General features: G+C 39.1%; 1 protein-coding gene across 2 annotated transcripts; it reads left to right on the top strand.

Annotated features, from left to right (window-relative positions):
* The first annotated feature begins 1,832 nt into the window (after positions 1-1,832).
* On the top strand, positions 1,833-24,887 carry st3gal5 (ST3 beta-galactoside alpha-2,3-sialyltransferase 5). 2 transcript variants are annotated; one of them, XM_058396560.1, is made up of 7 exons: positions 1,833-1,974; positions 8,594-8,703; positions 10,400-10,517; positions 11,061-11,392; positions 11,714-11,900; positions 15,517-15,675; positions 23,480-24,887. In XM_058396560.1, the coding sequence occupies exons 2-7, from the start codon at positions 8,666-8,668 to the stop codon at positions 23,735-23,737; spliced, it is 1,092 nt and encodes a 363-aa protein (XP_058252543.1). In that variant the 5' UTR covers positions 1,833-1,974; positions 8,594-8,665; the 3' UTR covers positions 23,738-24,887. The 2 variants fall into 2 exon arrangements, with proteins under 2 accessions (XP_058252543.1, XP_058252542.1); XM_058396559.1 differs by having other exon boundaries at positions 10,397-10,517.
* The last annotated feature ends 1,921 nt before the right edge of the window (positions 24,888-26,808 follow it).

Below are 26,808 nucleotides of genomic sequence, written 5' to 3'. Positions count from 1 at the left end.
TTATTTACATGCTTAACTGTTACACATTTTAAGATTTTGTAATCAATGGCAACAAAACAGTTTAATGTGGCATAACATTTTTGGTATGTTTAGCAGGCTGGTAAGCCAAGATTAAAGTCTATTCAAAAAACTACAGTCATCTAGTTTATCATATACTACTACTCCTTGAATTCTATTGATGAATTCTCCTGAACATGTTTACATTTTCATGTTGTATATCCCACTGAAACCAAAGAGTAATTTTTAATTTGTGCGCACACTCAACACTGTTTGAACTCCAGTTGTAAAAAGAAATAAAAGTCAGCAGAGGTCTGATAGTACAAAAATTGTACAGTTAAGGTTTACAAGGAAACCCATGGATTAATGCATAAAGAGAGTTTTTCTTAAGTTACTATCTATGATGATAAACATGCGCAACGAAAGTCTAATGGTGTAAGTCCTGACAATTGTTAAATATTATTTTATATAGATGTTAGAAATGAATCTGACCTAGGATGTAAGCCAATTATTTAGAAATAGGTTTTAATCTTCTTATACAGCACATGATAATTTTATTAAGCACCTTGGTTTGAGGCAGCCCAGCAATATTTGTGTAATAATAAGAAAAACATAAAATTGCCTATAGCTCCTCAACTGCTTGATCTAAAAATCTTTGCTTTAAACCCAAATCTAGCTTTTGATTTCTGCAAATTAAAATGGCAGATTTTGCCACAAATTATATGCAGCCATATTTTTGCAGTGCTTCACTGTATTGACAATAAAAATGAAAGTTACTATGTTCAGGACTGTGTCCTGAGGGTGGACATAACCTTGGTGTCATTTAACCCCAAGGTGGCTTTATGTAGTCAGAAGCTGCTTGCAGCTATGTTTATTTCGAGTGACAAAGGTGTTTAGACACTTATTGTGTTATGTAGTTATTTATATTTTTATTCTACAGTGGAAGTCTATGGTAGTGCATAGGGCCGTATGGTAAAACATTGTGAGTTGTACAGTTTGGAACATGGATTGTTCATAGTGTCAGAAGTCACTGAACCAGTTTCGTTCTCTACCCCTCAATACCTCTAGTTTGACCACTGGGCCAAATATCATTTTGCATTAATGCTTATAACTTTTTAACCATTTGAGATAGCTTCTTCAGATGAATCTACATAAACCTATGTACAAGTTATGAAAGCCTTTTTTGATATTTAAAATCATTCATCTGTAACCTGCAAACAAATTTTATAAAGAAGAGATCAAATAGGAAGTGAGGCCATATCAAGGGGAAATTTTTGTAAATTTGGAAATATTCATTCGTCAACAGATAGATAGATAGATAATATATATATATATATATATATATATATATATATATATATATATATATAAAATCAAAATCATGATATTTTCACAGCAAACTTGACAAGCGAAAACTTTACTTTGTTTTTTTCTAATGTATACATTCGGGGCTTGGGGGGGGGGCTTTGGGGGCTTTCAGGAATGCGCATTGGACCCTCTTTGTTAAATAAGAGTCTATACAGAATGAGGAAACATGAAACTGGAAATTGTGATAAATGCGGACAAGAAGAAACAGTAGAACATGCATTCATTAAATGTGTCGGCTTATGAAAGAGCAAGGTTTTGAGAATAAATCTTTCGACTCTCTTCAAGGAAAAAGCAAGGAAAAAGCCCACAGCAATCAAGAATGTATCAAGAAATAATACGTTATTTAAAAGAAATAAGGTTGAATAAGAATTGATGATACAGTACTATTAATTAATCTTTTTTACGCCTCCCATGTTTCCCTACTTTCCTTCCATTCTGTACTCCACACTCCAATGCAGTAGGTGGCAGAAATGCACCTTCTAGTCGGTCTGTCAACCGCCAATAAACACAAGAAGAAAAGAAGAAGAATTTTACTTGCTCGTTGCCACCATCTGCAAGACGGAAGAGAAGAAAAATGTAAAAATGTAACATTCTAAAAGACTATATACGGTAGGTTCAATTTTATAACAAATTTCTACACACGTCTATGAGCTTTTGAAAAAGCCCCGACATTAGTGCGTGAAGATAAGCGCGTAACTTGTAACGAATATGTCTAATTTGTAATCTTATATTTATGTACTATGCTAACCTTTTTTGAAACGCATTATAAGTATGTTGGACGTGCTGTGTTCTCTGGGACATGTTTACCACAATAGTGTGGGCCTTTACGAGGGCTTTTTCACATGGCAGCATCCGACGCAGGACCTGTGCCTAATCAAACATATGTGGATCGAGTAATCTGCAATGGCGACCCTGAACAGGGAGCAGCCGAAAGACGACAATAACAACATTTCTATAGGCAACTCTCTGGTGATGTCCATTTGTTGTGTTATGTTTTGAATACCAAACCGTCAAATGCATCACGTCATGAGAACGCGCGCTAGACAATGTCGTTATATTAGCAGAACGATAATGGCCTTGCACTGTTTGCACTAGGTTGCACACAACTTTTAGGGCAACTATCTTTTACTCCTTAGCTCTGTGTTGTTTTATGTAGCACCATGGTCCTGGAGAAACGTTGTTTCATCACTTTGTACTACATCAGCTAAGTATGGTTTAATTGACAATAATTGTTGTAAGCAGTTTTGGTTCATAAGTATTGTACATAAATTGGGTCAGTGGAGCAGATCTTGCAGATACAGGTCAAGAGCCTCATGTAATGTTAACATCTCTAGAAAGGTAAGTTTTGGTAAGAGAGGTCAGAGGAAAATAGCCAGATTGGTTTGAGCTGTCAGGAAGGATATAGCTATACTTAGCAATACAGAAAAAACACCTCAGCATGCACCACACATTGAACCTTGGCCTGTGACAACAGAACACAATGGGCTCTATTCCTGTTAGCTAAGGACAAGAATCTGAGGCTAACATGGCCACAGACTCGTTGAAATTGAAATTGGACAGTTGAAGACTAGACCATAAAACACCTGTCCCACCCCAGTTTTCAACTGTTTAGTTTCTGTGAATCTGTGCCTTAGAGATGCTTTTGTAAAGGGAAAAAAAATCAAATATACTTTACAGCACAACAGCATTTTGTTTTGCATATCCTAGCTTAGGAAGTTGGTTGTTTAGAGCACAGGGTCAACCATGATACAGCACTCCTGTGCAGTGCTTGAACCCCTTGCCTTCTTATCAGTAAGACTGAGTCTTAATAATTTGAGCAACCACTGCTCATAAAGAGTGCTTATTTAAGTTGCTATAGACTTCCTGCTGGATGAGAGCAGGTTGGTCATTCTCCTCTGATCTCGCTCATCAACAGTGTGTTTTAGCCTGCAGAACTTTCGGCACACAGACTCTTTGTTTATTACTATTTTTTTGGGCATGAGTCTAAGCAAACTATAGTCAGTGGTGTGTGAAAATCCCAGGAGATCAGCAGTTCCAAATACTCAGTTCAGCTGATCTGATACCAACAGCCATGATCAATGTCTGTCAAATGCTCAGACAGACAGCATTTGTTACTTACTTGCTTGATGGCCAGCCAGGCCATAGTTTCCTTTACTTCTGAGTCTGATACAGGGTGAAACAGGGCACCTTCCCAAGTTATCTCTTCTCTCAGTTGAATGGTTGTGTTGGGCACACAGATCCAGCTTGTCTTCAGCTTTGACCAGTTTACTGTTAGTGGATTGTGAGACAGCAGTCAGTTTCATTGGTAATGCCAGAGCTACTACAACATGGCAGCTTTATTCTGTGTTTTGGAGAATAATTTCTTTATGGTGCGAGGAATTGATCCTGTATACTGTACTATGACTGAAGATTTCTATGGCGGCAAATTAGCACCATAAGTATTGTACTCGTAAAAATACGTAAAATATATATAGATAGATAGATAGATAGATAGATAGATAGATAGATAGATAGATAGATAGATAGATAGATACACACGTAAAAAATAAATAAAACACGCAAGTCACAGAAATAACACATGTACAAAAAAATAATACACACGAATCACATAATTGAAAACACAATTTAAAAAATAAAACTTGAAACTCTAGGAATTAAAAACAAACTTTTATTTTCTGTGCTTACTTCACTCAGATGTTTGTTCTTTCCAGGTTGCTAGTTTGTCAGAGATGGACACATGCACTGATCAGGACCAAGTGCATGCTGGTGGTATAATAAAGCATAGATTCCCCGTGCAATGTTTTCAAGATGACCATTAATAAAAGCTAGATTTGCAGTTTTGAGTATATGAAAATCTGCTGCATTACATTTTTAGCTCTTTCCCCGATATTTTTAGGAGGCAGACCACCTGTGGAAATAGAAGAATACACTGCTTCCAGAAACCAGGAAAGATATAAGCTTTAGTCTGAATGTTCAGGGCTGCCATTACAGTAGTGTTCTTGTTGATAAAAGATGTGCTTGTTTGATTCGTAAAATAAAATTCGTAAAAAAATTTTGCATAATAGTTTTCATAGTTTTTTTGTTGCAGTTTTTATAATTCTGTGTCAGGGGCTGTTACTGCTATAGTTCTGTGCTATATTGAAAAAAAGAAATAAATAAAATAGTTTTATTGAAGCAGTTACTGTTTTATATTAAGGCCAGAGAGAGAGAGAAAGAGCTGTTTATTCATATTATAACAAAAGCTTCTTTTCAGAGTCAAAAAACTGTTAATTAACTCTTTAAGTTAGAATTTATTTTCTAGACTATTTCTGTCTGAGTGCTAAAGATAGATCAACATCATTATGGAGTTGCATCATAAAAGCTGCAGAAGGATGTAGGGTTATTAGATATAAGCATTGTAGAATGATGCTATAAAAGTAATTAAAACACATTTATTCCACAATTTGCTGCACATAGTTTAAAAGTAATAAGTACAGATCTCGTCCAAAGTCTCCGGAGAGGGAGTTTGGTTCAATGTCTGCCCTAAACTGTGCCTGTGGCCAAAGCATCCACTTAGTCTCTATAAGCACAACCCCAGCACTCTGCTCCTCTAGGAAGAAAGCAATGTTATCCACACCTGCACAAAACAACTGGGACATTTAAGGAGCATTTTAGACATATTACAACTGATTCATTGGACAATTAAGGCATCTAACTTGTGCGTAATTGCCCATCTTCTCACTTTGCTCAAGATAGGTTCAAAGACTAACCAGCAGAGTCGTGCGTCAGAGACGTCACTTTACTGATTTGCTAGAGAGGGGCAGTAGGTTGAGAAGAAGTGGACCAATGGAGACTTTTATCCCGGCCCCTAATCTGCATAAAACTCTACTTGTGATTTTTGGAATAACAAACTAGCATCCTGGAAAGAAAAAACTAGCAACCTTTTGATTTGTGTGTGTTGTTTTTTTTTACGTGTATTATTTCAGTGATTCGCATGTTTTATTATTTTTTTACGTGTATTATTTGTTTTATGGGGTCGATACTTGTGGCGCTAATTGGACGCCATAAGTTTCTACTTCTACTTTTTGTGTGTTACCACCATGTCTTCATATCATGCCCTAGTTAATGGTTCATCTTTGGGGACTCAGCCCTGATTGTTGTTTTCTGAAAGGAGCAAGGCTTGAAAAGCATGCTTATTTGACTCCTTTACCTGTGTGGCACTTTCACTGTGGGTCTTGTGCACTTGAAATTTATGCAACAAGATTAAATTCCACTAAACTGAAATCTTTTCATCTTTTATTTCCATATTACTTTTGTTTTTCTTACACATTGGACCCAACCATTAGCAAAACAGTTCAGATTAAAGTGAAAAGCGGCTGCACCGTTTTGTGTTCCACAAAACAGGTTTTTTTTTGTTGTTGCTTTTGCTTTCCATGGGACACACAGATCCTCTCAAGACAGACCATTTCTTAGAGTGTGTCTCACTTCACCACTTCAGTACCTGCACCTTGATTTGGTTTTGTTTTGTTTTGCCTCAAGATGCCTCAGACCACAGAAATATGTGAAAATGAGACTGAGCATCTTGGGCTTCTCTATCTATTGTTCATCGATCAATAGTCCTGTTGTAATTATTTGTGGATGAAAGAGTAAGTGCATCACATCACCTTATTCCACTTTTTAATCCACGTCAGAAATGTAGGACTGATTAATTACAGCTAGATGCTCCATAGCCCCCATGCACTTGCATAACAACATAACGAGCACATGCATACAGCCATACACACTATATTGCCAAAAGTATTCGCTCACCCATCCAAATAATCAGAATCAGGTGTTCCAATCACTTCCATGGCCACAGGTGTATAAAATCAAGCACCTAGGCATGCAGACTGTTTTTACAAACATTTGTGAAAGAATGGGTCACTCTCAGGAGCTCAGTGAATTCCAGCGTGGAACTGTGATAGGATGCCACCTGTGCAACAAATCCAGTCGTGAAATTTCCTCGCTCCTAAATATTCCACAGTCAACTGTCAGCTGTATTATAAGAACGTGGAAGTGTTTGGGAACGACAGCAACTCAGCCACGAAGTGGTAGGCCACGTAAACTGACGGAGCGGGGTCAGCGGATGCTGAGGTGCATAGTGCAAAGAGGTCGCCAACTTTCTGCAGAGTCAATCGCTACAGACCTCCAAACTTCATGTGGCCTTCAGATTAGCTCAAGAACAGTGCGCAGAGAGCTTCATGGAATGGGTTTCCATGGCCGAGCAGCTGCATCCAAGCCATACATCACCAAGTGCAATGCAAAGCGTCGGATGCAGTGGTGTAAAGCACGCCGCCACTGGACTCTAGAGCAGTGGAGACGCGTTCTCTGGAGTGACGAATCGCGCTTCTCCATCTGGCAATCTGATGGACGAGTCTGGGTTTGGCGGTTGCCAGGAGAACGGTACTTGTCTGACTGCATTGTACCAAGTGTAAAGTTTGGTGGAGGGGGGATTATGGTGTGGGGTTGTTTTTCAGGAGCTGGGCTTGGCCCCTTAGTTCCAGTGAAAGGAACTCTGAATGCTTCAGCATACCAAGACATTTTGGACAATTCCATGCTCCCAACTTTGTGGGAACAGTTTGGAGCTGGCCCCTTCCTCTTCCAACATGACTGTGCACCAGTGCACAAAGCAAGGTCCATAAAGACATGGATGACAGAGTCTGGTGTGGAGGAACTTGACTGGCCTGCACAGAGTCCTGACCTCAACCCGATAGAACACCTTTGGGATGAATTAGAGCGGAGACTGAGAGCCAGGCCTTCTCGTCCAACATCAGTGTGTGACCTCACAAATGCGCTTCTGGAAGAATGGTCAAAAATTCCCATAAACACACTCCTAAACCTTGTGGACAGCCTTCCCAGAAGAGTTGAAGCTGTTATAGCTGCAAAGGGTGGACCGACGTCATATTGAACCCTATGGATTAGGAATGGGATGTCACTTAAGTTCATATGCAAGTCAAGGCAGGTGAGCGAATACTTTTGGCAATATAGTGTATATAATATTATAATGACGTCGGTCCACCCTTTGCAGCTATAACAGCTTCAACTCTTCTGGGAAGGCTTTGCATTGCACTTGGTGATGTATGGCTTGGATGCAGCTGCTCGGCCATGGAAACCCATTCCATGAAGCTCTCTGCGCACTGTTCTTGAGCTAATCTGAAGGCCACGTGAAGTTTGGAGGTCTGTAGCGATTGACTCTGCAGAAAGTTGGCGACCTCTTCGCACTATGCGCCTCAGCATCCGCTGACCCCGCTCCGTCAGTTTACGTGGCCTACCACTTCGTGGCTGAGTTGCTGTCGTTCCCAAACACTTCCATGTGGGGAGGAAAGCGAGGAAATTTCACGATTGGATTTGTTGCACAGGTGGCATCCTATCACAGTTCCACGCTGGAATTCACTGAGCTCCTGAGAGCGACCCATTCTTTCACAATTGTTTGTAAAAACAGTCTGCATGCCTAGGTGCTTGATTTTATACACCTGTGGCCATGGAAGTGATTGGAACACCTGATTCTGATTATTTGGATGGGTGAGCGAATACTTTTGGCAATATAGTGTATATTTTTCTCATAGGAATATTTACTAATTCACTACCATTCTTATAATGTATTACCATAGATTCATTTAGCTGTTCTTTGTGTTATTTACAATATTTAAATAAACGCTTCTGTGTTTTCTTCTGTGATATTTTTTAACTGATATTTTGGATCAAAAGTGAACCCAATATACTACTGGTCAACTGAACAAATGATCATTGTTATCATAATTTTATTAATATATAAAGGCATAATATTCACATTTACTTGATTTTCTGAAATTGATTACTACAAGAAGCATATGGCCCTTGCCATAAGTATGGAGTACCTTCAATTCCTCCTATCACTAACAATGAACAAGCTATAGGAATATAGCATATGGCTATTCATATTGAGTAAAATGATACTTTATTAAAAACTAAAGCCCTGCATATTAATATTGCAAGTGATTGGATGGGACTGATGACTTGGAATGAATGGCAAGGCGATCCTATATGCTATATGTACAGCTGGTTTAGTATAAAGTGTCTAGAAGAAAGCTAAACTTTTTGTTTCATGTATTTGAAAGAATAGACGAACAATCTGCTGGGAAAACCCTGTATCTTCATTAGCTTCATATGTTCATGTGCTTAGTACTGGAAAGAGTTGTGATGTGTCTTTTTCTTACTTTTTTTTTAATAGGTCTGACCACCTAAATAATGGGAAAAGGCTGACTGAGTCCATAAGAAGTGGGTGAAAGGGTTCTTTGGCAGGATGAGGAAAACAATGCACGCATGCTGTGTGCCTTCAGGGTAAGCAGTGGAGAAACCTAGATGACCATTTGCTTACATATCATGTTGCAGTTAGTAAAAATGGTATATTTGTATCAGCATACGTGCAGCCGAGTGAACAGAATAGCAAAAGTTAAAGAAAATTAGTAATTCAATTGATTGCTTAAACAGGCACAGATTACAAAATCTCAACACAGAGGAAATGTGAGGTCATTTTCTCCCCCCAAAACTTTAGTTGAGACAGGCATTTGCAAGCGCATTTTTACACTCCTACACTGGCAGCCCTTATAAATCTGAGCAAAAATACTATGTCACTTGTGTGGGTCTCTTATTTTAACCCACACAGTATGATGGTTTAAGTGAACTGACTTTCTTTAACCTGGCTGGTTTAGCTTGTTAACCTTGGGTATGAATGCTGGAAGGAATCAGCTAGGTACTGTTGCTTTTTTCTGCAATCCTGCTTCCAGACAGTGATCTCGCGGGGTGCTGCAGATGTGCAGTCATGTTGGAAGTATTTCCATTTGAGTAGGTAACTTGTGTGTAACAGTGCTTGCACGCAGTCATTTTTTTTGTTTGGTCAGTAAAAATATTACATTTTATATTCCTGCAGCTATCTACAGTCCACTCCAAAATTATTGGAATGGATAGGCAGATTATTATTTATTTTTATACACTAAAGACATGGTCTTGAGATTAGGACACCTGAGTTCAATGATTTGGAAGGGTGTCCCAAAACATTTTGGCAGTTATATGTATTTATGGTAATAGTCATCATGTCAACACTGACCCAAGTATGTTGTTGTCTTGCACCTTTGTAGCTTTCTGCTCTGTGCACTTTTGGTTGCTTCTGCAATACTTTTAATTTATGCAGTGTTTAGTGGATTATTCCAGTATTAAAATGATAAACTAGAAACTGTCATAGCAAAAGTAAAACTATCCTTCCTATTCTTTCTGTCACTAGCAATTGACAGTGTTTGGAGAGGAGTGTATAATGAGCTAGGTTGCATAATTTGGTAGTGACAATTATATATACAAAATTGAGTAATTGAGGTACCATATATGCTTTATAAGCTCCCAGACCATGGCTTCAGCAGTCAAATGGAACTAAATTGATGTGAGAAATATATTACAGTAAGAACTAATCTTTATTTGAAGTTAATCAGAAATATTTTGTTGATGACAGTTGCATGATCAATACTTTTGAACATTTGATTTGTGCATTTTGAAAGCAGCTCAATTATAAAAGGCTGTGCGTACTTATGCATTTAGGAAAGTGATTGTAATAAAAATATTCTGTTTTCCCATAGAATTTGGATGGGTTTCTGCTTAGTTATTTATACATCATAATTTCACATTGAGGGTGGAAAAAGTTCGTAAATGATTTATGTTGGTTTTATTATTTTGTATAATTTTTTTAACAGGGTTGTGTAGACTTCTTATATTGATTGAAATACTGTATGTATTATGAAAGGCATTAATTTTTATTTTCATTAAACTGGTATAATTTTCTTATTATAAATATGGTATAAATGAACAAGTTATTTGATTGTGGTTCCATGTAGTGGTAAATTAAAAGACAATGTATTAATCCTATATTATACATTAATGCTGTATATTGTGCAATTAATATACTGTAAGTGACCCATAATAAAATAATCTTGATAAATCTGTTCATTAACTTATAAGGTCCTCTTTCATGTGCTCTTTTATCCAGTAGGAGGTTCATTGTACCACTTATGGTTGTGGGCTTGATTTCCACCGGCATTCTAAAACTACCCATGTTCAATACCAGTCCAAAACCTGTCATGGTGCTTGTAGATCCTCATCATCGAGAGGTAATGTTTAATATTTCTTTCATTGTGACGCACAGCATGATGTCAAAAATTATACAGAGACTAAAAAATCAGAGTTTATTCCAAGACAAGTATGTATGTAAGCATGCAGCAAGTGATGTGCAGAAAAGGTCCTTTTGTGTATTAAATAGAACAAAATCAACTACAGCTCACAAAGTAGGAAGGTGAAGGGGATAAGTAAAAGCAAAGAGGAAACTGGTTACTTGCTGTTATCTCTACTTTAGGGCTGTGTGTTTGGGTTTAAGGAACATGAGGTTTTGAGAAAGAAAAATGCGCTGTAAAGACCTTGAGTTACCCCGCCCCTCATCATCCTGCAAGCCTTACTGCTCATCTGCTACTGATCCACATCAGTTAGACACAAGATCAGTGATATGTTGTAGGATGTAGTTATTAGAAAGGTAGGACAAGTTGGTGGAAACCAATGCTGCATTTATCTGACAGATAACCAGCACAATTTATCTTGAAGGGGCATTGTTCAGTAGTGAGCAAACTGCCTAAGAATTTGATGTGTGTGTGTCTTTTTAGCGTGTCCATTCCTTTGTCAGAAGTGTGTTAGCCAAAGAATGCAGACCATCATTTACCAGAAGGAGGATTGAGAGTATTTATTCTAGTTCTGTGGCTGAGCCATTCTTACAAAAAAACAGCAACTTAACAGAACAAATATTTGAGTATCCACCACCGTTTGGATTTCGGAACCTGCAACACAAGCTGAAAGAAATCCTGGATCTCCTACCCATTTCCTTGTCAGAGAAAACTGGAGGGCATGATTGCCGTCGATGTGTTGTAGTTGGCAATGGAGGCATACTTCGAGGACTAGAGCTTGGGCCTCTCCTCAACCAGTTCAATGTGATCTTGAGGTAAGCCAAACCAGTTTAAACTGCAAATCCTCTAATTAGCTATAACATTAAAACCACTGGGTACAAGATGAATAAAATTGATTATCTTGTAACAATGGTGCCTCCTAAGAAATGGGATATAATATTAAACAAGTGCACAATCAGTACTCAAAGTTCCTATTGGAAGCAGGAAAATTGGGCAAGCTTCAGGATCTGAGTAACTGAGTAACAAATTGTAATGGCTAGATGAATGGGTCATAGGCTCTCACATAGTGTTCTATATAGGTTTTGCTTTTGGATGCTGCCATGACTATTGTATAATATATGCTCCTGATTTTGCAGATTGAACAGTGGCCCAGTGAGAGATTTCAGTAGAGATGTTGGAAACCGTACTACTATCAGGATGAGTTATCCTGAAGGCAGCCCAAAGATCTGGGAAGATGTAGATCCTCAGCTCTGGTTTGTAGCTGTCATTTACAAATCTGTTGACTTCAACTGGCTTCATGCTATGATCTCAAGAGCAACAGTAGTGAGTAGTGTGAACTATTGATTTACTATTTCTACATTCTTTTAAAGTTAAATGCTTTTTATATATACCTTTCTCTGTACATTGTCAGAACATGAACATAAAACATGACCACAAACAGATCCTCATTTCTCCTCAACAATTTATATTTATTTATCACAATTGCTTCATTTTTAATCACTTATTGATTATTCAGTTATTCAGTTACAGTTATTAGCAGCAGAGAACAATACTAGTATTGCTACAATATAAGATTTTTCATTAAAATGATAGAGGAACAAAGTGGACAAAGTAAAGGTATAAAACACTTTGGGTACAAAAAAAAAGTACAAAAAATGTTTAAGAACTCACTGAGAGGCCTGAGACTGCATTGCAGTAGTCCAGGTTTGAGAGAACAAAAGCCTGGACTAGTAGCTGTGTGGCATGATCAGTTAGATAGGATTTGATTGTTTTGATGTTATACAAAATAAACCTACAAGAATGAGCAGTTGTTGAAATGTGGTCTGTAAAGTTTGGCTGGTCATTGAAAGTCACCCCATGGTTTTTGTCTGTACCAGTTAGCTTGAGTGTGGTTGATCCTAGTTGTAGGTTGTGGTTGATTGAAGGGCAGGCAGGGATGACAAAAAGCTCAGCTTTTGCCAGGTTGAGTGTCATCAGCATAGCAGTGATATGCGAAGCCATGACACTCAGTTACAGGCCCCAGAAATATAGTATAAATAAGTTTTGAGTTGCTGAGATTTAGACACCCCTCCCTTCCATGATACCTTGAAGAATCTTCATGATTCCACCCAGCGCAGAGCCAATTCAGTGATGCCTAATCAGAGAGAGCTGACGAGTTGCATTAATAATAATTATTGATAATTATTATAATTAATATTCCAATCATTATTCATGCATTTACTTTAATAGCTATGGTCTGTTTTCTCATTGAGGCATGCGAATAAGTACTTGGAAGTGAAACGTTAAAACAAAACAAAAAAAAACATGAACATTTCATGTAAAATGTATTTGCTTATAGATACAGGAGGAGAAATATCTTTTGCTTTGATATGAAGTGTGGGGTCTGTGTTACACTCTTTCATAGGGAGCTGTTGTACAATGTATAATATTTTTTATATATATATATATATATATATATATATATATATATATATATATATATATATATATATATATATATATATATATATATATTAGGGCTGTCAATTGATTAAAATATTTAATCGCAATTAATCGCATGATTGTCATGAGTTAACATGCTCTCTCTCTCTCCCCGTGTTTGTTGATCCGCCACTTCTACTTCTTTTCCCGTTCCTGTCGGCGCCGCCGTACACTTACGCTCATCCCAAATGCTCTCATTGGTTCACACACGTCATCAGGTTTATCCCAAGCCAATACAAAACGAGATCCCACCCCTCCCGTCACCCGTGGTTTGTCTGTGTGTGTATTCAGAGCCAGCGAGCAGCACACTTTTTTTTTTTTTTTTTTACAAAATAATAAAAACTGCGTTAACGCGCGATTAATGAGTTAACGTGATAATTACACGTTAATTTCCCCAGCCCTAATATATATATATTATTCATATAAGAGGAGGATTGGCAGTGGTACAAAATATCATAAATTGTACTCATACATAAAGTTGATTGGGGCATTTCCAGTTTTGGGATTTCATGTACAGTATGTCAGGGAATACTAACACTTGCTATACAGCCAGTCACATGCTTTTTCTGAAATTTGGCATAATCCAAAACCTGCGCTGGGTGGTTCATTTAATCATCTGTAATATTGATGTGGCTTTCATCTTGAATTGTGACAAAGTAGTTTTTCTACTATGCTTACAAATTTGTTTATGGGTTGCCATCCATATTAATATTAATAATTGGCTCACATTTTTGCCTTTTGGCTATTACCTAAATGTTTTATTGGTGAATATCTTGCCGTGCTGTATGTATGAACTTTACATTTGTTGAAATTTAAATGGAAAATCTTAACCCTTTATTAAAAGAAAGGTCTAAAACATGGGTTCTCAAAGTCTACATATCAAAAGGTCAAAGGTCATGAACAACTGATTATTACAAAACTTGTTTTCAACCATGCTATGCATGCTTATTAAACTGTCATTGGATAGTGGAGTTTTCTTTAATTTCTCTGACATCTCTTGTCTCTCCTTTCCCTCAAACAAAGCCTCTGCTATCTCCACTAAACGCCCCTATCTAACTAACTTTGCATCAAAGAATGGCGTCTTGTTTTTGCTTAGTACCCAGGCCACTCGGAAAGATGCTTCTGTAGCTCTCTCTTGCTGTGTCAGAGCTCTCAAAAGCAACTTATTGTTGATATGAAGATTTTAGCTGTCATAGTTTTGCCGTCCTTACCTCTGTGTCTTGTGGATATTGCAGTTCAAAATGTCTGTGTTTTGTTTCATAGTGGCATTTTTTTCTGCAGCATAATTAGTGGCTTCATCTGAGTGAAACTCAATTCCTCCTATGCGATATAATATACTGTATTCATTTTTACAGAAAGCTCACATCTCTCTGCACTGTCACTCTTTTTCTATCGTAGATTCCTCAGGGTCTTGGCTTGAAGCCATAACAATCACGACAAGATGCATGTTGTTTGCTGTTTGAGTGCACTGTGAGATTTTCACGTTTGAAACTACGCGACCCTGACACAAAGTCTGTTTTACTGGCTAAGCTAGTTTTTTTTTTTACTACATTTACTTCCATATCAATAACATTTTCCTCCTCATCATACAAAAGCCAATCAAAATCTGACAGCCACCGAGTCTGGAACTTTCTCTCTTCCAATAAACTTTTTGATTTGGAATGCGCAAGCTTTTCTGCCACATTTGACATGCTTGGCTGGAGTTTGCCGGCGCATTCACCGTCTAATATCTGGATAGTACTGGACTCTTTACTCTTCTTTGCGCTGGAAAACAAAAAATTATCAAGCGTTTTCTGCTCAGACTGGACTTTTCGCTTTTTTGCATCCACAGTAAAGAAAGAACATGATATATATGCATCAATTCTCTTTACACAGCATGTGTGACCTATCTCTTTTTCTCACGTTGAGTGTGCATGTGAGAGAAAGCGAAAGAGAGTGCTTAATGCGCACTGAGCAGGCACTGCAATTATATCTGTGCTAAATGTATTGTTTGCATCTAACTTAATCACAGGCGAGTAATAGCTTAAGATTTACTATCCATTGGCTAATTAAAGCTATTTTTAGTTGCATAGCGGGAAATTTACTTGCATATGCGAGTGATTTACTTGCGTTGTAGAGGGTTGGGAGGTGATCACAACAACGTCATGCAGGAAAACTTTAACATCTCACCTTTGCATCTCCAAAAAGACACAAAAAAATAAATTAATGATTTACAAGATAATGTGCACTTATCAAAGTAAGAAATCCACATTTAATCCCTTGCATACAATTAGTGCTCTTGAAATACGAAATGGAGGTGGGTCCGGATTGAATTCTCTCCTTTGAGAAGTGCTGGTCTAAAATGCGGCAGTTTTTATAGCAAAATATTATGCAAAACAACCACACTGTACAAATTTTACTTTTATAGTTATGGGTAATGTGTAAACTCTGGTAAACACTGTTTTTTGTTCTTTTTCAGTCACTCTGGGACAAGCTGTTTTTCTGGCAGAAGGTACCTAATAGCATCCCAGTTGATCCTTCAAGGTTCCGTATACTGAATCCAGAGATCATCAGGGAGACAGCATTCAAACTCCTACAATACCCAAATCCTAAGCTTCGACGATGGGGCTGGGATCAGGTAAATGTTACTTTTACTTGGTCATGCATATTGTAACTTCTTAAGTATTCAAATTCATTTTATATGTAATTGAAAGGGCACTTGAAGGATTGGAGCTTGTGACTTAAACACCATCAGTAAACAAAGGTAGATAAAATGCATATAATTTATATATGAATAATATCAGGTTGAACCCATGTTGAAGGATTTAGTGTAATTACATCAGTACAGCAATGGGTGTGTGTATGTATGTATATACAGAACAGCCATAACATTATGACCACCTGCCTAATATTGTGTTGGTCCTCCTTTTGCTGCCAAAACAGCCCTGACCCTTCAAAGACCACAGCCATCAGGGAATACCGTTTCCATGAAAGGTTGTATATACAACAATACTTAGGTAGGTGGTATGTGTTAAAGTAACATCCACATGGATGGCATGACCCAAGGTTTCCAAGCAGAACATTGCCCAAAGCGTGATACTGTCTGCTTACTTGCCTTCTTCCCATAGTAAATCTTGGTGACGTGTTCCCCAGGTAACTACACACACGCATTCGTCAAACTCGCTCAAATCCTTACGCTTGCCCATTTTTCTGCTTCTAACACATCAACATTGAGGACAAAATGTTCACTCACTGCCTAATATATCCCACCCCCTAACAGGTGCCATGATGAGGAGATAATCAGTGTTCATGTCACCTGTCAGTGGTCATAATGTTATGGCTGATCAGTGTATATTGCACATACACTATATTGCCAAAAGTATTCGCTCACCCATCCAAATAATCAGAATCAGGTGTTCCAATCACTTCCATGGCCACAGGTGTATAAAATCAAGCACCTAGGCATGCAGACTGTTTTTACAAACATTTGTGAAAGAATGGGTCGCTCTCAGGAGCTCAGTGAATTCCAGCGTGGAACTGTGATAGGATGCCACCTGTGCAACAAATCCAGTCGTGAAATTTCCTCGCTCCTAAATATTCCACAGTCAACTGTCAGCTGTATTATAAGAACGTGGAAGTGTTTGGGAACGACATCAACTCAGCCACGAAGTGGTAGGCCACGTAAACTGACGGAGCGGGGTCAGCGGATGCTGAGGTGCATAGTGCGAAGAGGTCGCCAACTTTCTGCAGAGTCAATCGCTACAGACCTCCAAACTTCATGTGGCCTTCAGATTAGCTCAAGAACAGTGCGCAGAGAACTTCATGGAATGGGTTTCCATGGCCGAGCGGCTGCATCCAAGCCATACATCACTAAGTGCAATGCAAAGCGTCGGATGCAGTGGTGTAAAGCACGCCGCCACTGGACTCTAGAGAAGTGGAGACGCGTTCTCTGGAGTGACGAATCGCGCTTCTCCATCTGGCAATCTGATGGACGAGTCTGGGTTTGGCGGTTGCCAGGAGAACGGTACTTGTCTGACTGCATTGTGCCAAGTGTAAAGTTTGGTGGAGGGGGGATTATGGTGTGGGGTTGTTTTTCAGGAGCTGGGCTTGGCCCCTTAGTTCCAGTGAAAGGAACCCTGAATGCTTCAGCATACCAAGACATTTTGGACAATTCCATGCTCCCAACTTTGTGGGAACAGTTTGGAGCTGGCCCCTTCCTCTTCCAACATGACTGTGCACCAGTGCACAAAGCAAGGTCCATAAAGACATGGATGACAGAGTCTGGTGTGGAGGAACTTGACTGGCCTGCACAGAGTCCTGACCTCAACCCGATAGAACACCTTTGGGATGAATTAGAGCGGAGACTGAGAGCCAGGCCTTCTCGTCCAACATCAGTGTGTGACCTCACAAATGCGCTTCTGGAAGAATGGTCAAAAATTCCCGTAAACACACTCCTAAACCTTGTGGACAGCCTTCCCAGAAGAGTTGAAGCTGTTATAGCTGCAAAGGGTGGATTGACGTCATATTGAACCCTATGGATGAGGAATGGGATGTCACTTAAGTTCATATGCGAGTCAAGGCAGGTGAGCGAATACTTTTGGCAATATAGTGTACATATAGGTACATACATACACAAAAAAAATGCAGCCTTACTAACTAGTCAGTCATCATGTTGCCAAATTTCCCAAAACCTATCAAGCTTGTTTTTTGCATTTTAATCACTATTCTAGTGCTAAATGCAAAGTCATTCATTTTAGCCAGAATGAAACTCTACCGATTGTTTTTCTTCCATGAACAGGCAATACATCGTTTGGCTTCCGAAAAACAAATATTGAGCAAAAGTCTTACATTTTGGGAGATTACAAAGTCTTCTGGTTAAAAGTTCAAAATGCACAGTTTTGGAGTTAGGGGTACCCATTTACCAATAATCCAATTGGCCAAATTCTGCACTTTTTCCCAAAAGGCAATTATCTGAGGGTACTCCCATATACAGTGAAATAAGGATCCCTTTTGGCGATTACATTTGATACAAGTGTCAGGGATCTTACCGTTAGAATAATGTAACTTACCTGGAGTGATGTATTGTCTGGTTATCCATTTATACTCTAATAACTTAGCGTATTTACTGCTTGAGTTTGAGCCAAGGAAGGAGCCAAGTTTTCGACCGTTCTTCCCCTGATATCTTCTCTTGCAAATCAGTTCTCCAAGCCTGCAAGATACTGTTTGATGATCCTTTGCATTAATAGGTTTAATTAATGCATTAATCCCTGTGAGACCTGGCCATCTCAGAGAGATGTTTTTTTTAATGTGGATAGAGGAGGGTGCTTCAGACTGTTACCCAGATTGGACATAACAAAGCTTCTTAGTGGCAAGTGCTTTGCTGGGATGCCATATGCCGCCTTAAGGTCTTCAAATGACATGAATCCATTTTTGGTGTACAGATCAGATATCTTAGCTACACTAGGTCTGACTAATTTTTCAAAACCTGGGTCTGCTCTACCTGGCCAGAAGCTGTCGTTACTGAAAATCAGGGTAAATTGAGAAGTGTCCCAAAGGTACTCATCAGGTCCAAAAGAGTAGGTAAAGTTTCTTTCTAATTGGAGCAAAATAAAATAGTCATCCACATACAAGCCTCTTGGGCATGGAGTTCACCAGAGATTCACAAGTTGCCACTGGAGTCCTCTTCCATTCCTCCATGATGACATCACAGAGCTGGTGGATGTTAGAGACCTTGCGCTCCCCCACCTTCCGTTTGAGGATGCCCCATAGATGCTCAATAGGGTTTAGGTCTGGAGACATGCTTGGCCAGTCCATCACCTTTACCCTCAGCTTCTTTAGCAAGGCAGTGGTCGTCTTGGAGGTGTGTTTGGGGTCGTTATCATGTTGGAATACTGCCCTGCGGCCCAGTCTCCGAAGGGAGGGGATCGTGCTCTGCTTCAGTATGTCACAGTACATGTTGGCATTCATGGTTCCCTTCAATGAACTGTAGCTGCAGTGCTGGCAGCACTCATGCAGGCCCAGATCATGACACTCTCACCACCATGCTTGACTGTAGGCAAGACACACTTGTCTTTGTACTCCTCACCTGGTTGCCGCAACACACACTTGACACCATCTGAACCAAATAAGTTTATCTTGGTCTCATCGGACCACAGGACATGGTTCCAGTAATCCATGTCCTTAGTCTGCTTGTCTTGTATGCGGGCTTTCTTATGCATCATCTTTAGTAGAGGCTTCCTTCTGGGACGACAGCCATGCAGACCAATTTGATGCAGTGTGCGGCGTATGGTCTGAGCACTGACAGGCTGACCCCCCCACCCCTTCAACCTCTGCAGCAATGCTGGCAGCACTCATATGTCTATTTCCCAAAGATAACCTCCGGATATGACACTGAGCACGTGCACTCAACTTCTGTTCTGAGTGGAAGCTGTCCTGTAAAACCGCTGTATGGTCTTGCCCACCATGCTGCAGCTCAGTTTCAGGGTCTTGGCAATCTTCTTATAGCCTAGGCCATCTTTATGTAGAGCAACAATTCAGATCCTCAGAGAGTTCTTTGCCATGAGGTGCCATGTTGAACTTCCAGTGACCAGTATGAGAGAGTGTGAGAGCGATAACACCAAATTTAACACACCTGCTCCCCATTCACACCTGAGACCTTGTAACACTAACGAGTCACATGACACTGGGGAGGGCAAATGGCTAATTAGGCCCAATTTGGACATTTCCACTTAGGGGTGTACTCACTTTTGTTGCCAACGGTTTAAACATTAATGGCTGTGTGTTGAGTTATTTTGAGGGGACAGCAAATTTACACTGTTATACAGGCTGTACACTCACTACTTTTACACTGTAGCAGAGTGTCATTTCTTGAGTGTTGTCACATGAAAAGATATAATAAAATATTTACAAAAATATGTGAGGGGTGTACTCACTTTTGTGAGATACTGTACATACCATGTGTACATCTTATACCTGTAATATTATCATGGTTGCGAATTGCCATAGCCAGTGGCTCAATGGCTAGAGTAAATAGTAGGGGAGAAAGGGGACATCTTTTGTCTTATTCCCCAAGAAAGCTTAAAAGGTATTCATGAAAGCCCATTAGTTAGGATTTCTGCCTGCAGATTTACATCGAGTTTGGCTACAGTTTTCCCTCACACTAAACCTTCCTAGAATTTTAAACAGATAATGCCATTCTATTCTGTCGAATACCTTATAAATCTTCCAGTGACAGAATTGCCTCATCACTGCCCCAAGCTTTCTCATATAGTATGTTGTGAACTCGTCGTATATTGCAAAAACCCTTGCCTGCCCTGAACAAATCCATTCTGGTCAGAATGAACCATTTGCTTAAAAGTGGTTACTGCCTTCTGTCTAATACCTTAATAAGCATTTTAAAATTATTAAGAAGAGAGACTGTAAGATTAATATACAGTTGATAATTTTTCAGGTTTCAGTAAAAGTGAAATTTCTATAACATTAAGAGAAGGGGGGAGAGATCCACTGTTAAATGACTCCTAGTACATATCAAGTAGGGGGTGGTATTAATTTAGTCTGGAAAATTTGATATATTTCAATCGGAATTCCATCTGGTCCAGGCCTTTTCCATCCTTTCATACTAGTTATGGTGTCAGACAATTCCTCAGCTTCAAGGTCTAGCTCTAATAAAGCTGAAGCCTATTTTATTTAGGCTATAAATTCTAACGAGTCCAAAAAAACAATTTTGAATTTGAAGGGCTGAGTATGAATATTCTGAGGTATATAAACTATGGTGGAAATTTAGAAAGGTGCCATTTATTTCCTTTGGGTCAGCAGTGATTGTCCCCGCATCATTTTGAATTGAATTTATTGACCTTTTCTTTTGCATTTGTTTAACGCACCAGGGAAGAAGCTTACCAGCCTTTTCACCTTGCTCATAATAGGTCTGCTTCAGTCTCATCAAACTTTGCATTGTCTGATTCGTAGATAAAACCTTAAATTTGGCTTTTATTTTATGAAGTTCTGATATTAACCAGTTAGAGGGATTTTGAAAAATTTCACTTTCAATTTCTTTTCAACTTTTTTCAAGTTGTTCCCTTTCCACTCTGGAAGATTTGTGTTTATAGCTTGTAAAACCTATCATCTGGTAGAAGTCTGTTAAGTGTTATTTTAAAAATAGGAATCTGTCTGTATTCCAATAAATTCTATGAATTTCTGGGTCTCTAAGCCATATTGTCTGAAGATGCCATCTTGGGGAGTATTGGGATGATTCAGGCATGTTCAGTAGAAGTGAAAGCATGACCTAATATTATACTATCAGCAATTTGTAATTATTTGTAATTTGTTATCATCACTCTTTTTTATTACTATTATTATTATTATTATTATTATTATTATTATTATTATTATTATTATTATTATTATTATTATTATTCCGGTTCCTGGGCGTGCTACTAGTCGATAATAGCTTAACGATAATATCTAGAAACATGGTTCCAACGCTAAAATGTTGTGCTTGCTGTGCTCAAGTGCGCTATTACTTTTCTTGCTGATAAGTATTATAGTTTATTTTATATGAATTTTAAATGCATTTTCACGGACTTCAGACCGCTACTGTGTGTGTGTGTGTGTGTGACGTCAGCTAGAGTGAGGGACGAGGGTTTTTTTTTTAGGTCACATCGTCTTTAAACTGTTCAACAGCTTGAATTCTTACAGCCACATACTACCTTAAACTTTTTTAACTGTGACTTTAGCTTGTATATATTATTTGAGCATGTCTTGCAATAGTTTAAGCAATCACACTCGCATTTACTCTTGGAAATGCAACATTCTAGTTTTAGATATTAAGAGTAGTTGAGGCTAAAAAATAATCTATTCTAGAAAAGGTCTGGCAGGTACTAGAATAACAAGAGAAGATTATCTGATTAGGGTATTTTTGTCTCCACACATCCACTAAATTGAAATAATTTATGCACTGTAGTAGCTCTTTTCTTGTCTGATGATGCATTATCTACCCCAGTGGATCTGTCTATTTTGGGTAGGAGTGCACAATTGATATCTTCACCTATAATTGACCAGGCAGAGCAGCTAGTGATTGAAATAGGTGCCTGAAAAAGGCTGGGTTTTCCTCATTAGTCCCCTACACATTGACTATGTTTAACCTGAATGAAAGGATTACACACTGAATAATAAGGTATCTGCCAGCTTTATCCTCAGTGACATTAAGTTTATAGAGTGTAATTACCCCACACGACTTTGAGCTACAGGAGGCTGAAAACACCTGACCTGCCCATCTCCTCCGCACCTTGGCCACATCCTGAGAGATTAAGTGAGTCTCCTGGAGAAACACTAGGTCACTACACTAAATGTCCTTTCTATTAGACTGTGTTGAACATGTTTAGATACTGCATACACAAAATGCAAAACAACAAAAATGACAATACAGAGATGTACATACACCAGCTAGAACATTACAAACACAACTGAGTGCATTTCCCTAACTGAAATACATCCACCCCTCCCTGAACAAACACATCCTAGCAGTCCTAAAAAAGAGCTTAGCTATGAAACTAGCTGGTCCACCCATGCCGTTGTCATGGTGAGGAACAGCTTGCTCAACAGCTGAGATCAAGCTCCACGCTGGTCATTAGTATAAGTTATTACAACCAAATTGAATTAAGTTTCATTAAGTTTAGGCCACCCACTTACATGGCACCCATTGCCACTGTAGAGGCACTGTTAAGAAAAGCAGTAAACATGTCTCACTTGCCCATAGCCTCCTGGTTACAGTCTTTCAGACCTTGAACGAATGTCTCCGCCTCTGACGGAGGCGGAAGACGCAGCTCAGTCTCTTCTTACTTATCCGGGAGACCTACCAGGCAAAGTTTAAAGCGATGGCTTTTCCAGGTCATTCACTTTGTGCTAATACCTCAATAGCCACTTTCATAGTCGTGTTCTGATTTAGTAGGGACGCAATGTCTTCTTGATTAATGCTAATTCTATCTTCAGCTTCTGTCATCCACATGGTCATAGCTTTCAATTCACTCTACTCTATGTATTGCGTTTAGCAGCCCATCAGACCTTGACACAAAGTCCTGTTTCATTGCTTGAATGGCATTCAGAATTTGGCTTGGGCTGTTTGCCACATTAGCAGCTGTTGCTTTGCCTTGGCTAGGATTAGCATTGGTGTCTGCCAGCAATATGGAATCACTGGAGTCAGATTTTGTGAATTTTTGTACCTGCTTTGCTGGTTTTAGTGCCATGTCTGCTGTCAGCTAACTTTCTATCAATGGAACTATGGCTGTTTATTTTATTAGATGTTTGGTTGCAAAGTTTCTAAAGATACTTGGAGGAGTCTGTTCAGCACTGCGCCATAACCAGACGTCCGCCACTTACTACTTATGAAGGCAATTGATTTTCATGTACTAATAAGGTCATTTTTTCTGTTCTCTTTTTGTGTCTAGAATATTCCCACCTTAGGGGTATCTGCTGTTAACCTGGCAACTTACTTGTGTGATGAAGTCAGTCTAGCAGGCTTTGGCTACAACCTTAGCCAGAAGGAGATGCCACTGCATTACTATGACAACCTACCGATGACTACTATGTTAAAGCAAGCTATGCACAATGTGGACCATGAGACAGTTTTTCTCCAGCGATTGATTGCAGCTGGAAGCATTCTGGACCTTACTGGGGGGGTACATTGCAGTTTTTGTTCAACATAAAGCCACTTTGCACTAATGTTGGGATATTTTGACAGCCTAAAGATAGAAAACAGTGTTTTCATTGTAATTAATACATTTTTTTCTGTTTCATTGTTCTGATTAGACAGGTGTTATTGTATTATTGTGATTATGAACAGTGTATTTTGATTATTGTGTATTTTAATAATTACCATGAACTTTATTTGCATTTTAATTTCACACACATACACTGCCTGGCTAAAAAAGTCACAGTATTTCGTTGGACCACCTTTGCTTTGATTATGGCACACATTCACCATGGCATAGTTTAGAAAAGCTTATGCAATGTCATAACATTTGTTTCCATACAGAGTTTTATTAATTTCTTGCCAAGATCCTGTATTGATAATGGGAGAGTCAGACTGCTGCTTAAAGTCTTATTCAGCACATGCCAAAGCCTCTCAATGAGGTCTGTATTCTGTGGCAGCAAACCCATGTGTGAAAATGATGCTCCTGCTCCCTGGACCTGTCTTTTACAATTGAGCCAGATGAATCCTGGCATTGTCATCTTGGAATGCTAAATGGAAAAACCTGGTCACCTAGTATATTTAGGTAGCCAGCTGCCCTTATATTTCAGGCACATAATATTGCTGATCTAGACCTGACCAACTAAAGCAATCCCAGATCATCACACTGCCCTCGCAGACTTGTACAGTAGGCACTAGGCATTATGGGCCACATAAGTGATACTTCATAAGGCTACACAATGTTTAGTCCCAGTCCCTTGAGTTCTTTTCACTTTTTGCATTTTAAATGCTCTTACTTTCACTATTAATCATAGCTTTGAGTTCTACTGTTGTTGTTTTTTTTTAACTATTTAATTTCACCAGAAGGAAGGCTCTTACCTACTTGTTTAGTTAAATCCAGGTGGTGACTTTTTTCCAGGTGGTGACGGGATGTTTTTCAGTCTTCACCTATTTGGTACTAATTATTAATACTCTGACTACGGCATGGTTGTTAGTACCAGGCTGGTTTAAGTGACAGATTTTCCCTATTTTAATGTTTGACGTGAACATTACATGACCTGTATCGGTATGATTTTATGCATTGTGCTGCTACCACATAGACTGACTGGATAAATGCATAAATGTGCAAATATGGCATGTTTTTCAATAAACCTAATACATCTTAATCGTGTGTTTTCTGTTTGAAAACACTATGAAAACTTTTTTCTGTTTTCTTTTATCTGTTTTAAATTTTCCTTACTTGCAGACCATTCATGCTATTATACAGTGAGGGGAAATACAGTGAAGGAAAAAATGATTTGACCCCCTGCTGATTTTGTACGTTTGCCCACTGACAAAGAAATGTCTGTAATTTTAATGGTAGGTGTATTTGAACAGTGAGAGGCAGAATAACAACAAAAAAATCCAGAAAAACACATTTCAGAAAAGTTAAACATTGATTTGCATTTGCATAATGAGTGAAATAAGTATTTGACCCCCTATCAGTCAGAAAGATTTCTGGCTCCCATGTGTCTTTTATACACGTAATGAGCTGAGATTACAGTAGGAGCACTCTCGGGGAGTGTTCTTAATCTCAGCTCGTTAACTGTATGAAAGACACCTGTCCACAGTAGGAAGCAATCAATCAGATTCCAAACTCTCCATCATGGCCAAGACCAAAGAGCTGTCCATGGAGGTCAGGGACAAGATTGTAGACCTACACAAGGCTGGAATGAGCTACAAGACCATCGCCAAGCAGCTTGGTGAGAAGGTGACAACAGTTGGTGCGATTATTCCCAAATGGAAGAAACACAAAAGGACTGTCAATCTTCCTCAGTCTGGGGCTCCATGTAAGATCACACCTCATGGAGTTTCAATGATCATGAGAACGGCGAGGAATCAGCCCAGAATTACACTGGAGAATTTTGTCAATGATCTCAAGGCAGCTGGGACCATAGTCACCAAGAAAACAATTGATAACGCACTACGCCGTGAAAGACTGAAATCCAGTAGCGCCCGCAAGGTCCCCCTGCTAAAGAAAGCACATGTACAGGCTCATCTGAAGTTTGCCAGTGAACATCTGAATGATTCAGAGGAGAACTGGATGAAAGTGTTGTGGTCAAATGAGACCAAAATCCAGCTCTTTGGCATCAACTCAACTCACCGTGTTTGGAGGAGGAGGAGGAATGCTGCCCAAGTATGACCCCAAGTACACCATCCCCAGGTGACAGGACGACTGCACCGTATCAAAGGGACGATGGACAGGGCCATGTACCGTTAAATCTTGGATGAGAACCTCCTTCCCTCAGCCAGGGCATTGAAAATGGGTCGTGGATGGATGTTCCAGCCTGACAGTTACCCAAAACACACGGCCAAGGCAACAAAGGAGTGGTTCAAAAAGAACCACATTAAGGTCCTGTAGTGGCCTAGCCAGTCTCCAGACCTTAATCCCATAGAAAATCTGTGGAGGGAGGTGAAGGGTCGGCTACAAAACCTTAATGACTTGGAGAGGATCTGCAAAGAGGAGTGGGCCCAAATTCCTTGAGATGTGTGCAAACCTGGTGGCCAACTACAAGAAATATCTGACGTCTGTGATTGCCAACAAGGGTTTGCCACCAAGTACTAAGTCATGTTTTGCAAAGGGGTCAAATACTTATTTCACTCAATAAAATGCAAATCAATGTATAACTTTTTTGAAATGTGTTTTTCTGGATTTTTTTGTTGTTATTCTGTCTCTCTGTTCAGATAAACCTACCATTAAAATTACAGACTGATCATTTCTTTGTCAGTGGGCAAACGTACAAAATCAGCAGGGGATCAAATAATTTTTTCCCTCACTGTAAGTGCCTCCCTGATTTTTAGACCTTGGACAGACCAAGAGATCATGGATTTCATGGCCCGTGTTTGTAGTCCTGTGGATAATCTAACAATTCTTACAATTTCTCCAAGAACATTGACTAACAAAAAACCAACAGCTGATGGTAAAAGTACTGAAACAAGACTTCCATAAGTGCTAATTGTAAAGCACATTTTCCTATCAGAATGAATCTGTTCAACATCACATCTCTATCACTAGGACCAACCAAATCCTGCAGAATGTTACCGGCC

Source organism: Hemibagrus wyckioides, linkage group LG08 (genome assembly GCF_019097595.1).
Source record: "Hemibagrus wyckioides isolate EC202008001 linkage group LG08, SWU_Hwy_1.0, whole genome shotgun sequence".
Taxonomy (NCBI): Eukaryota; Metazoa; Chordata; class Actinopteri; order Siluriformes; family Bagridae; genus Hemibagrus; species Hemibagrus wyckioides.
This window is presented reverse-complemented; position numbering and strand designations above follow the sequence as displayed.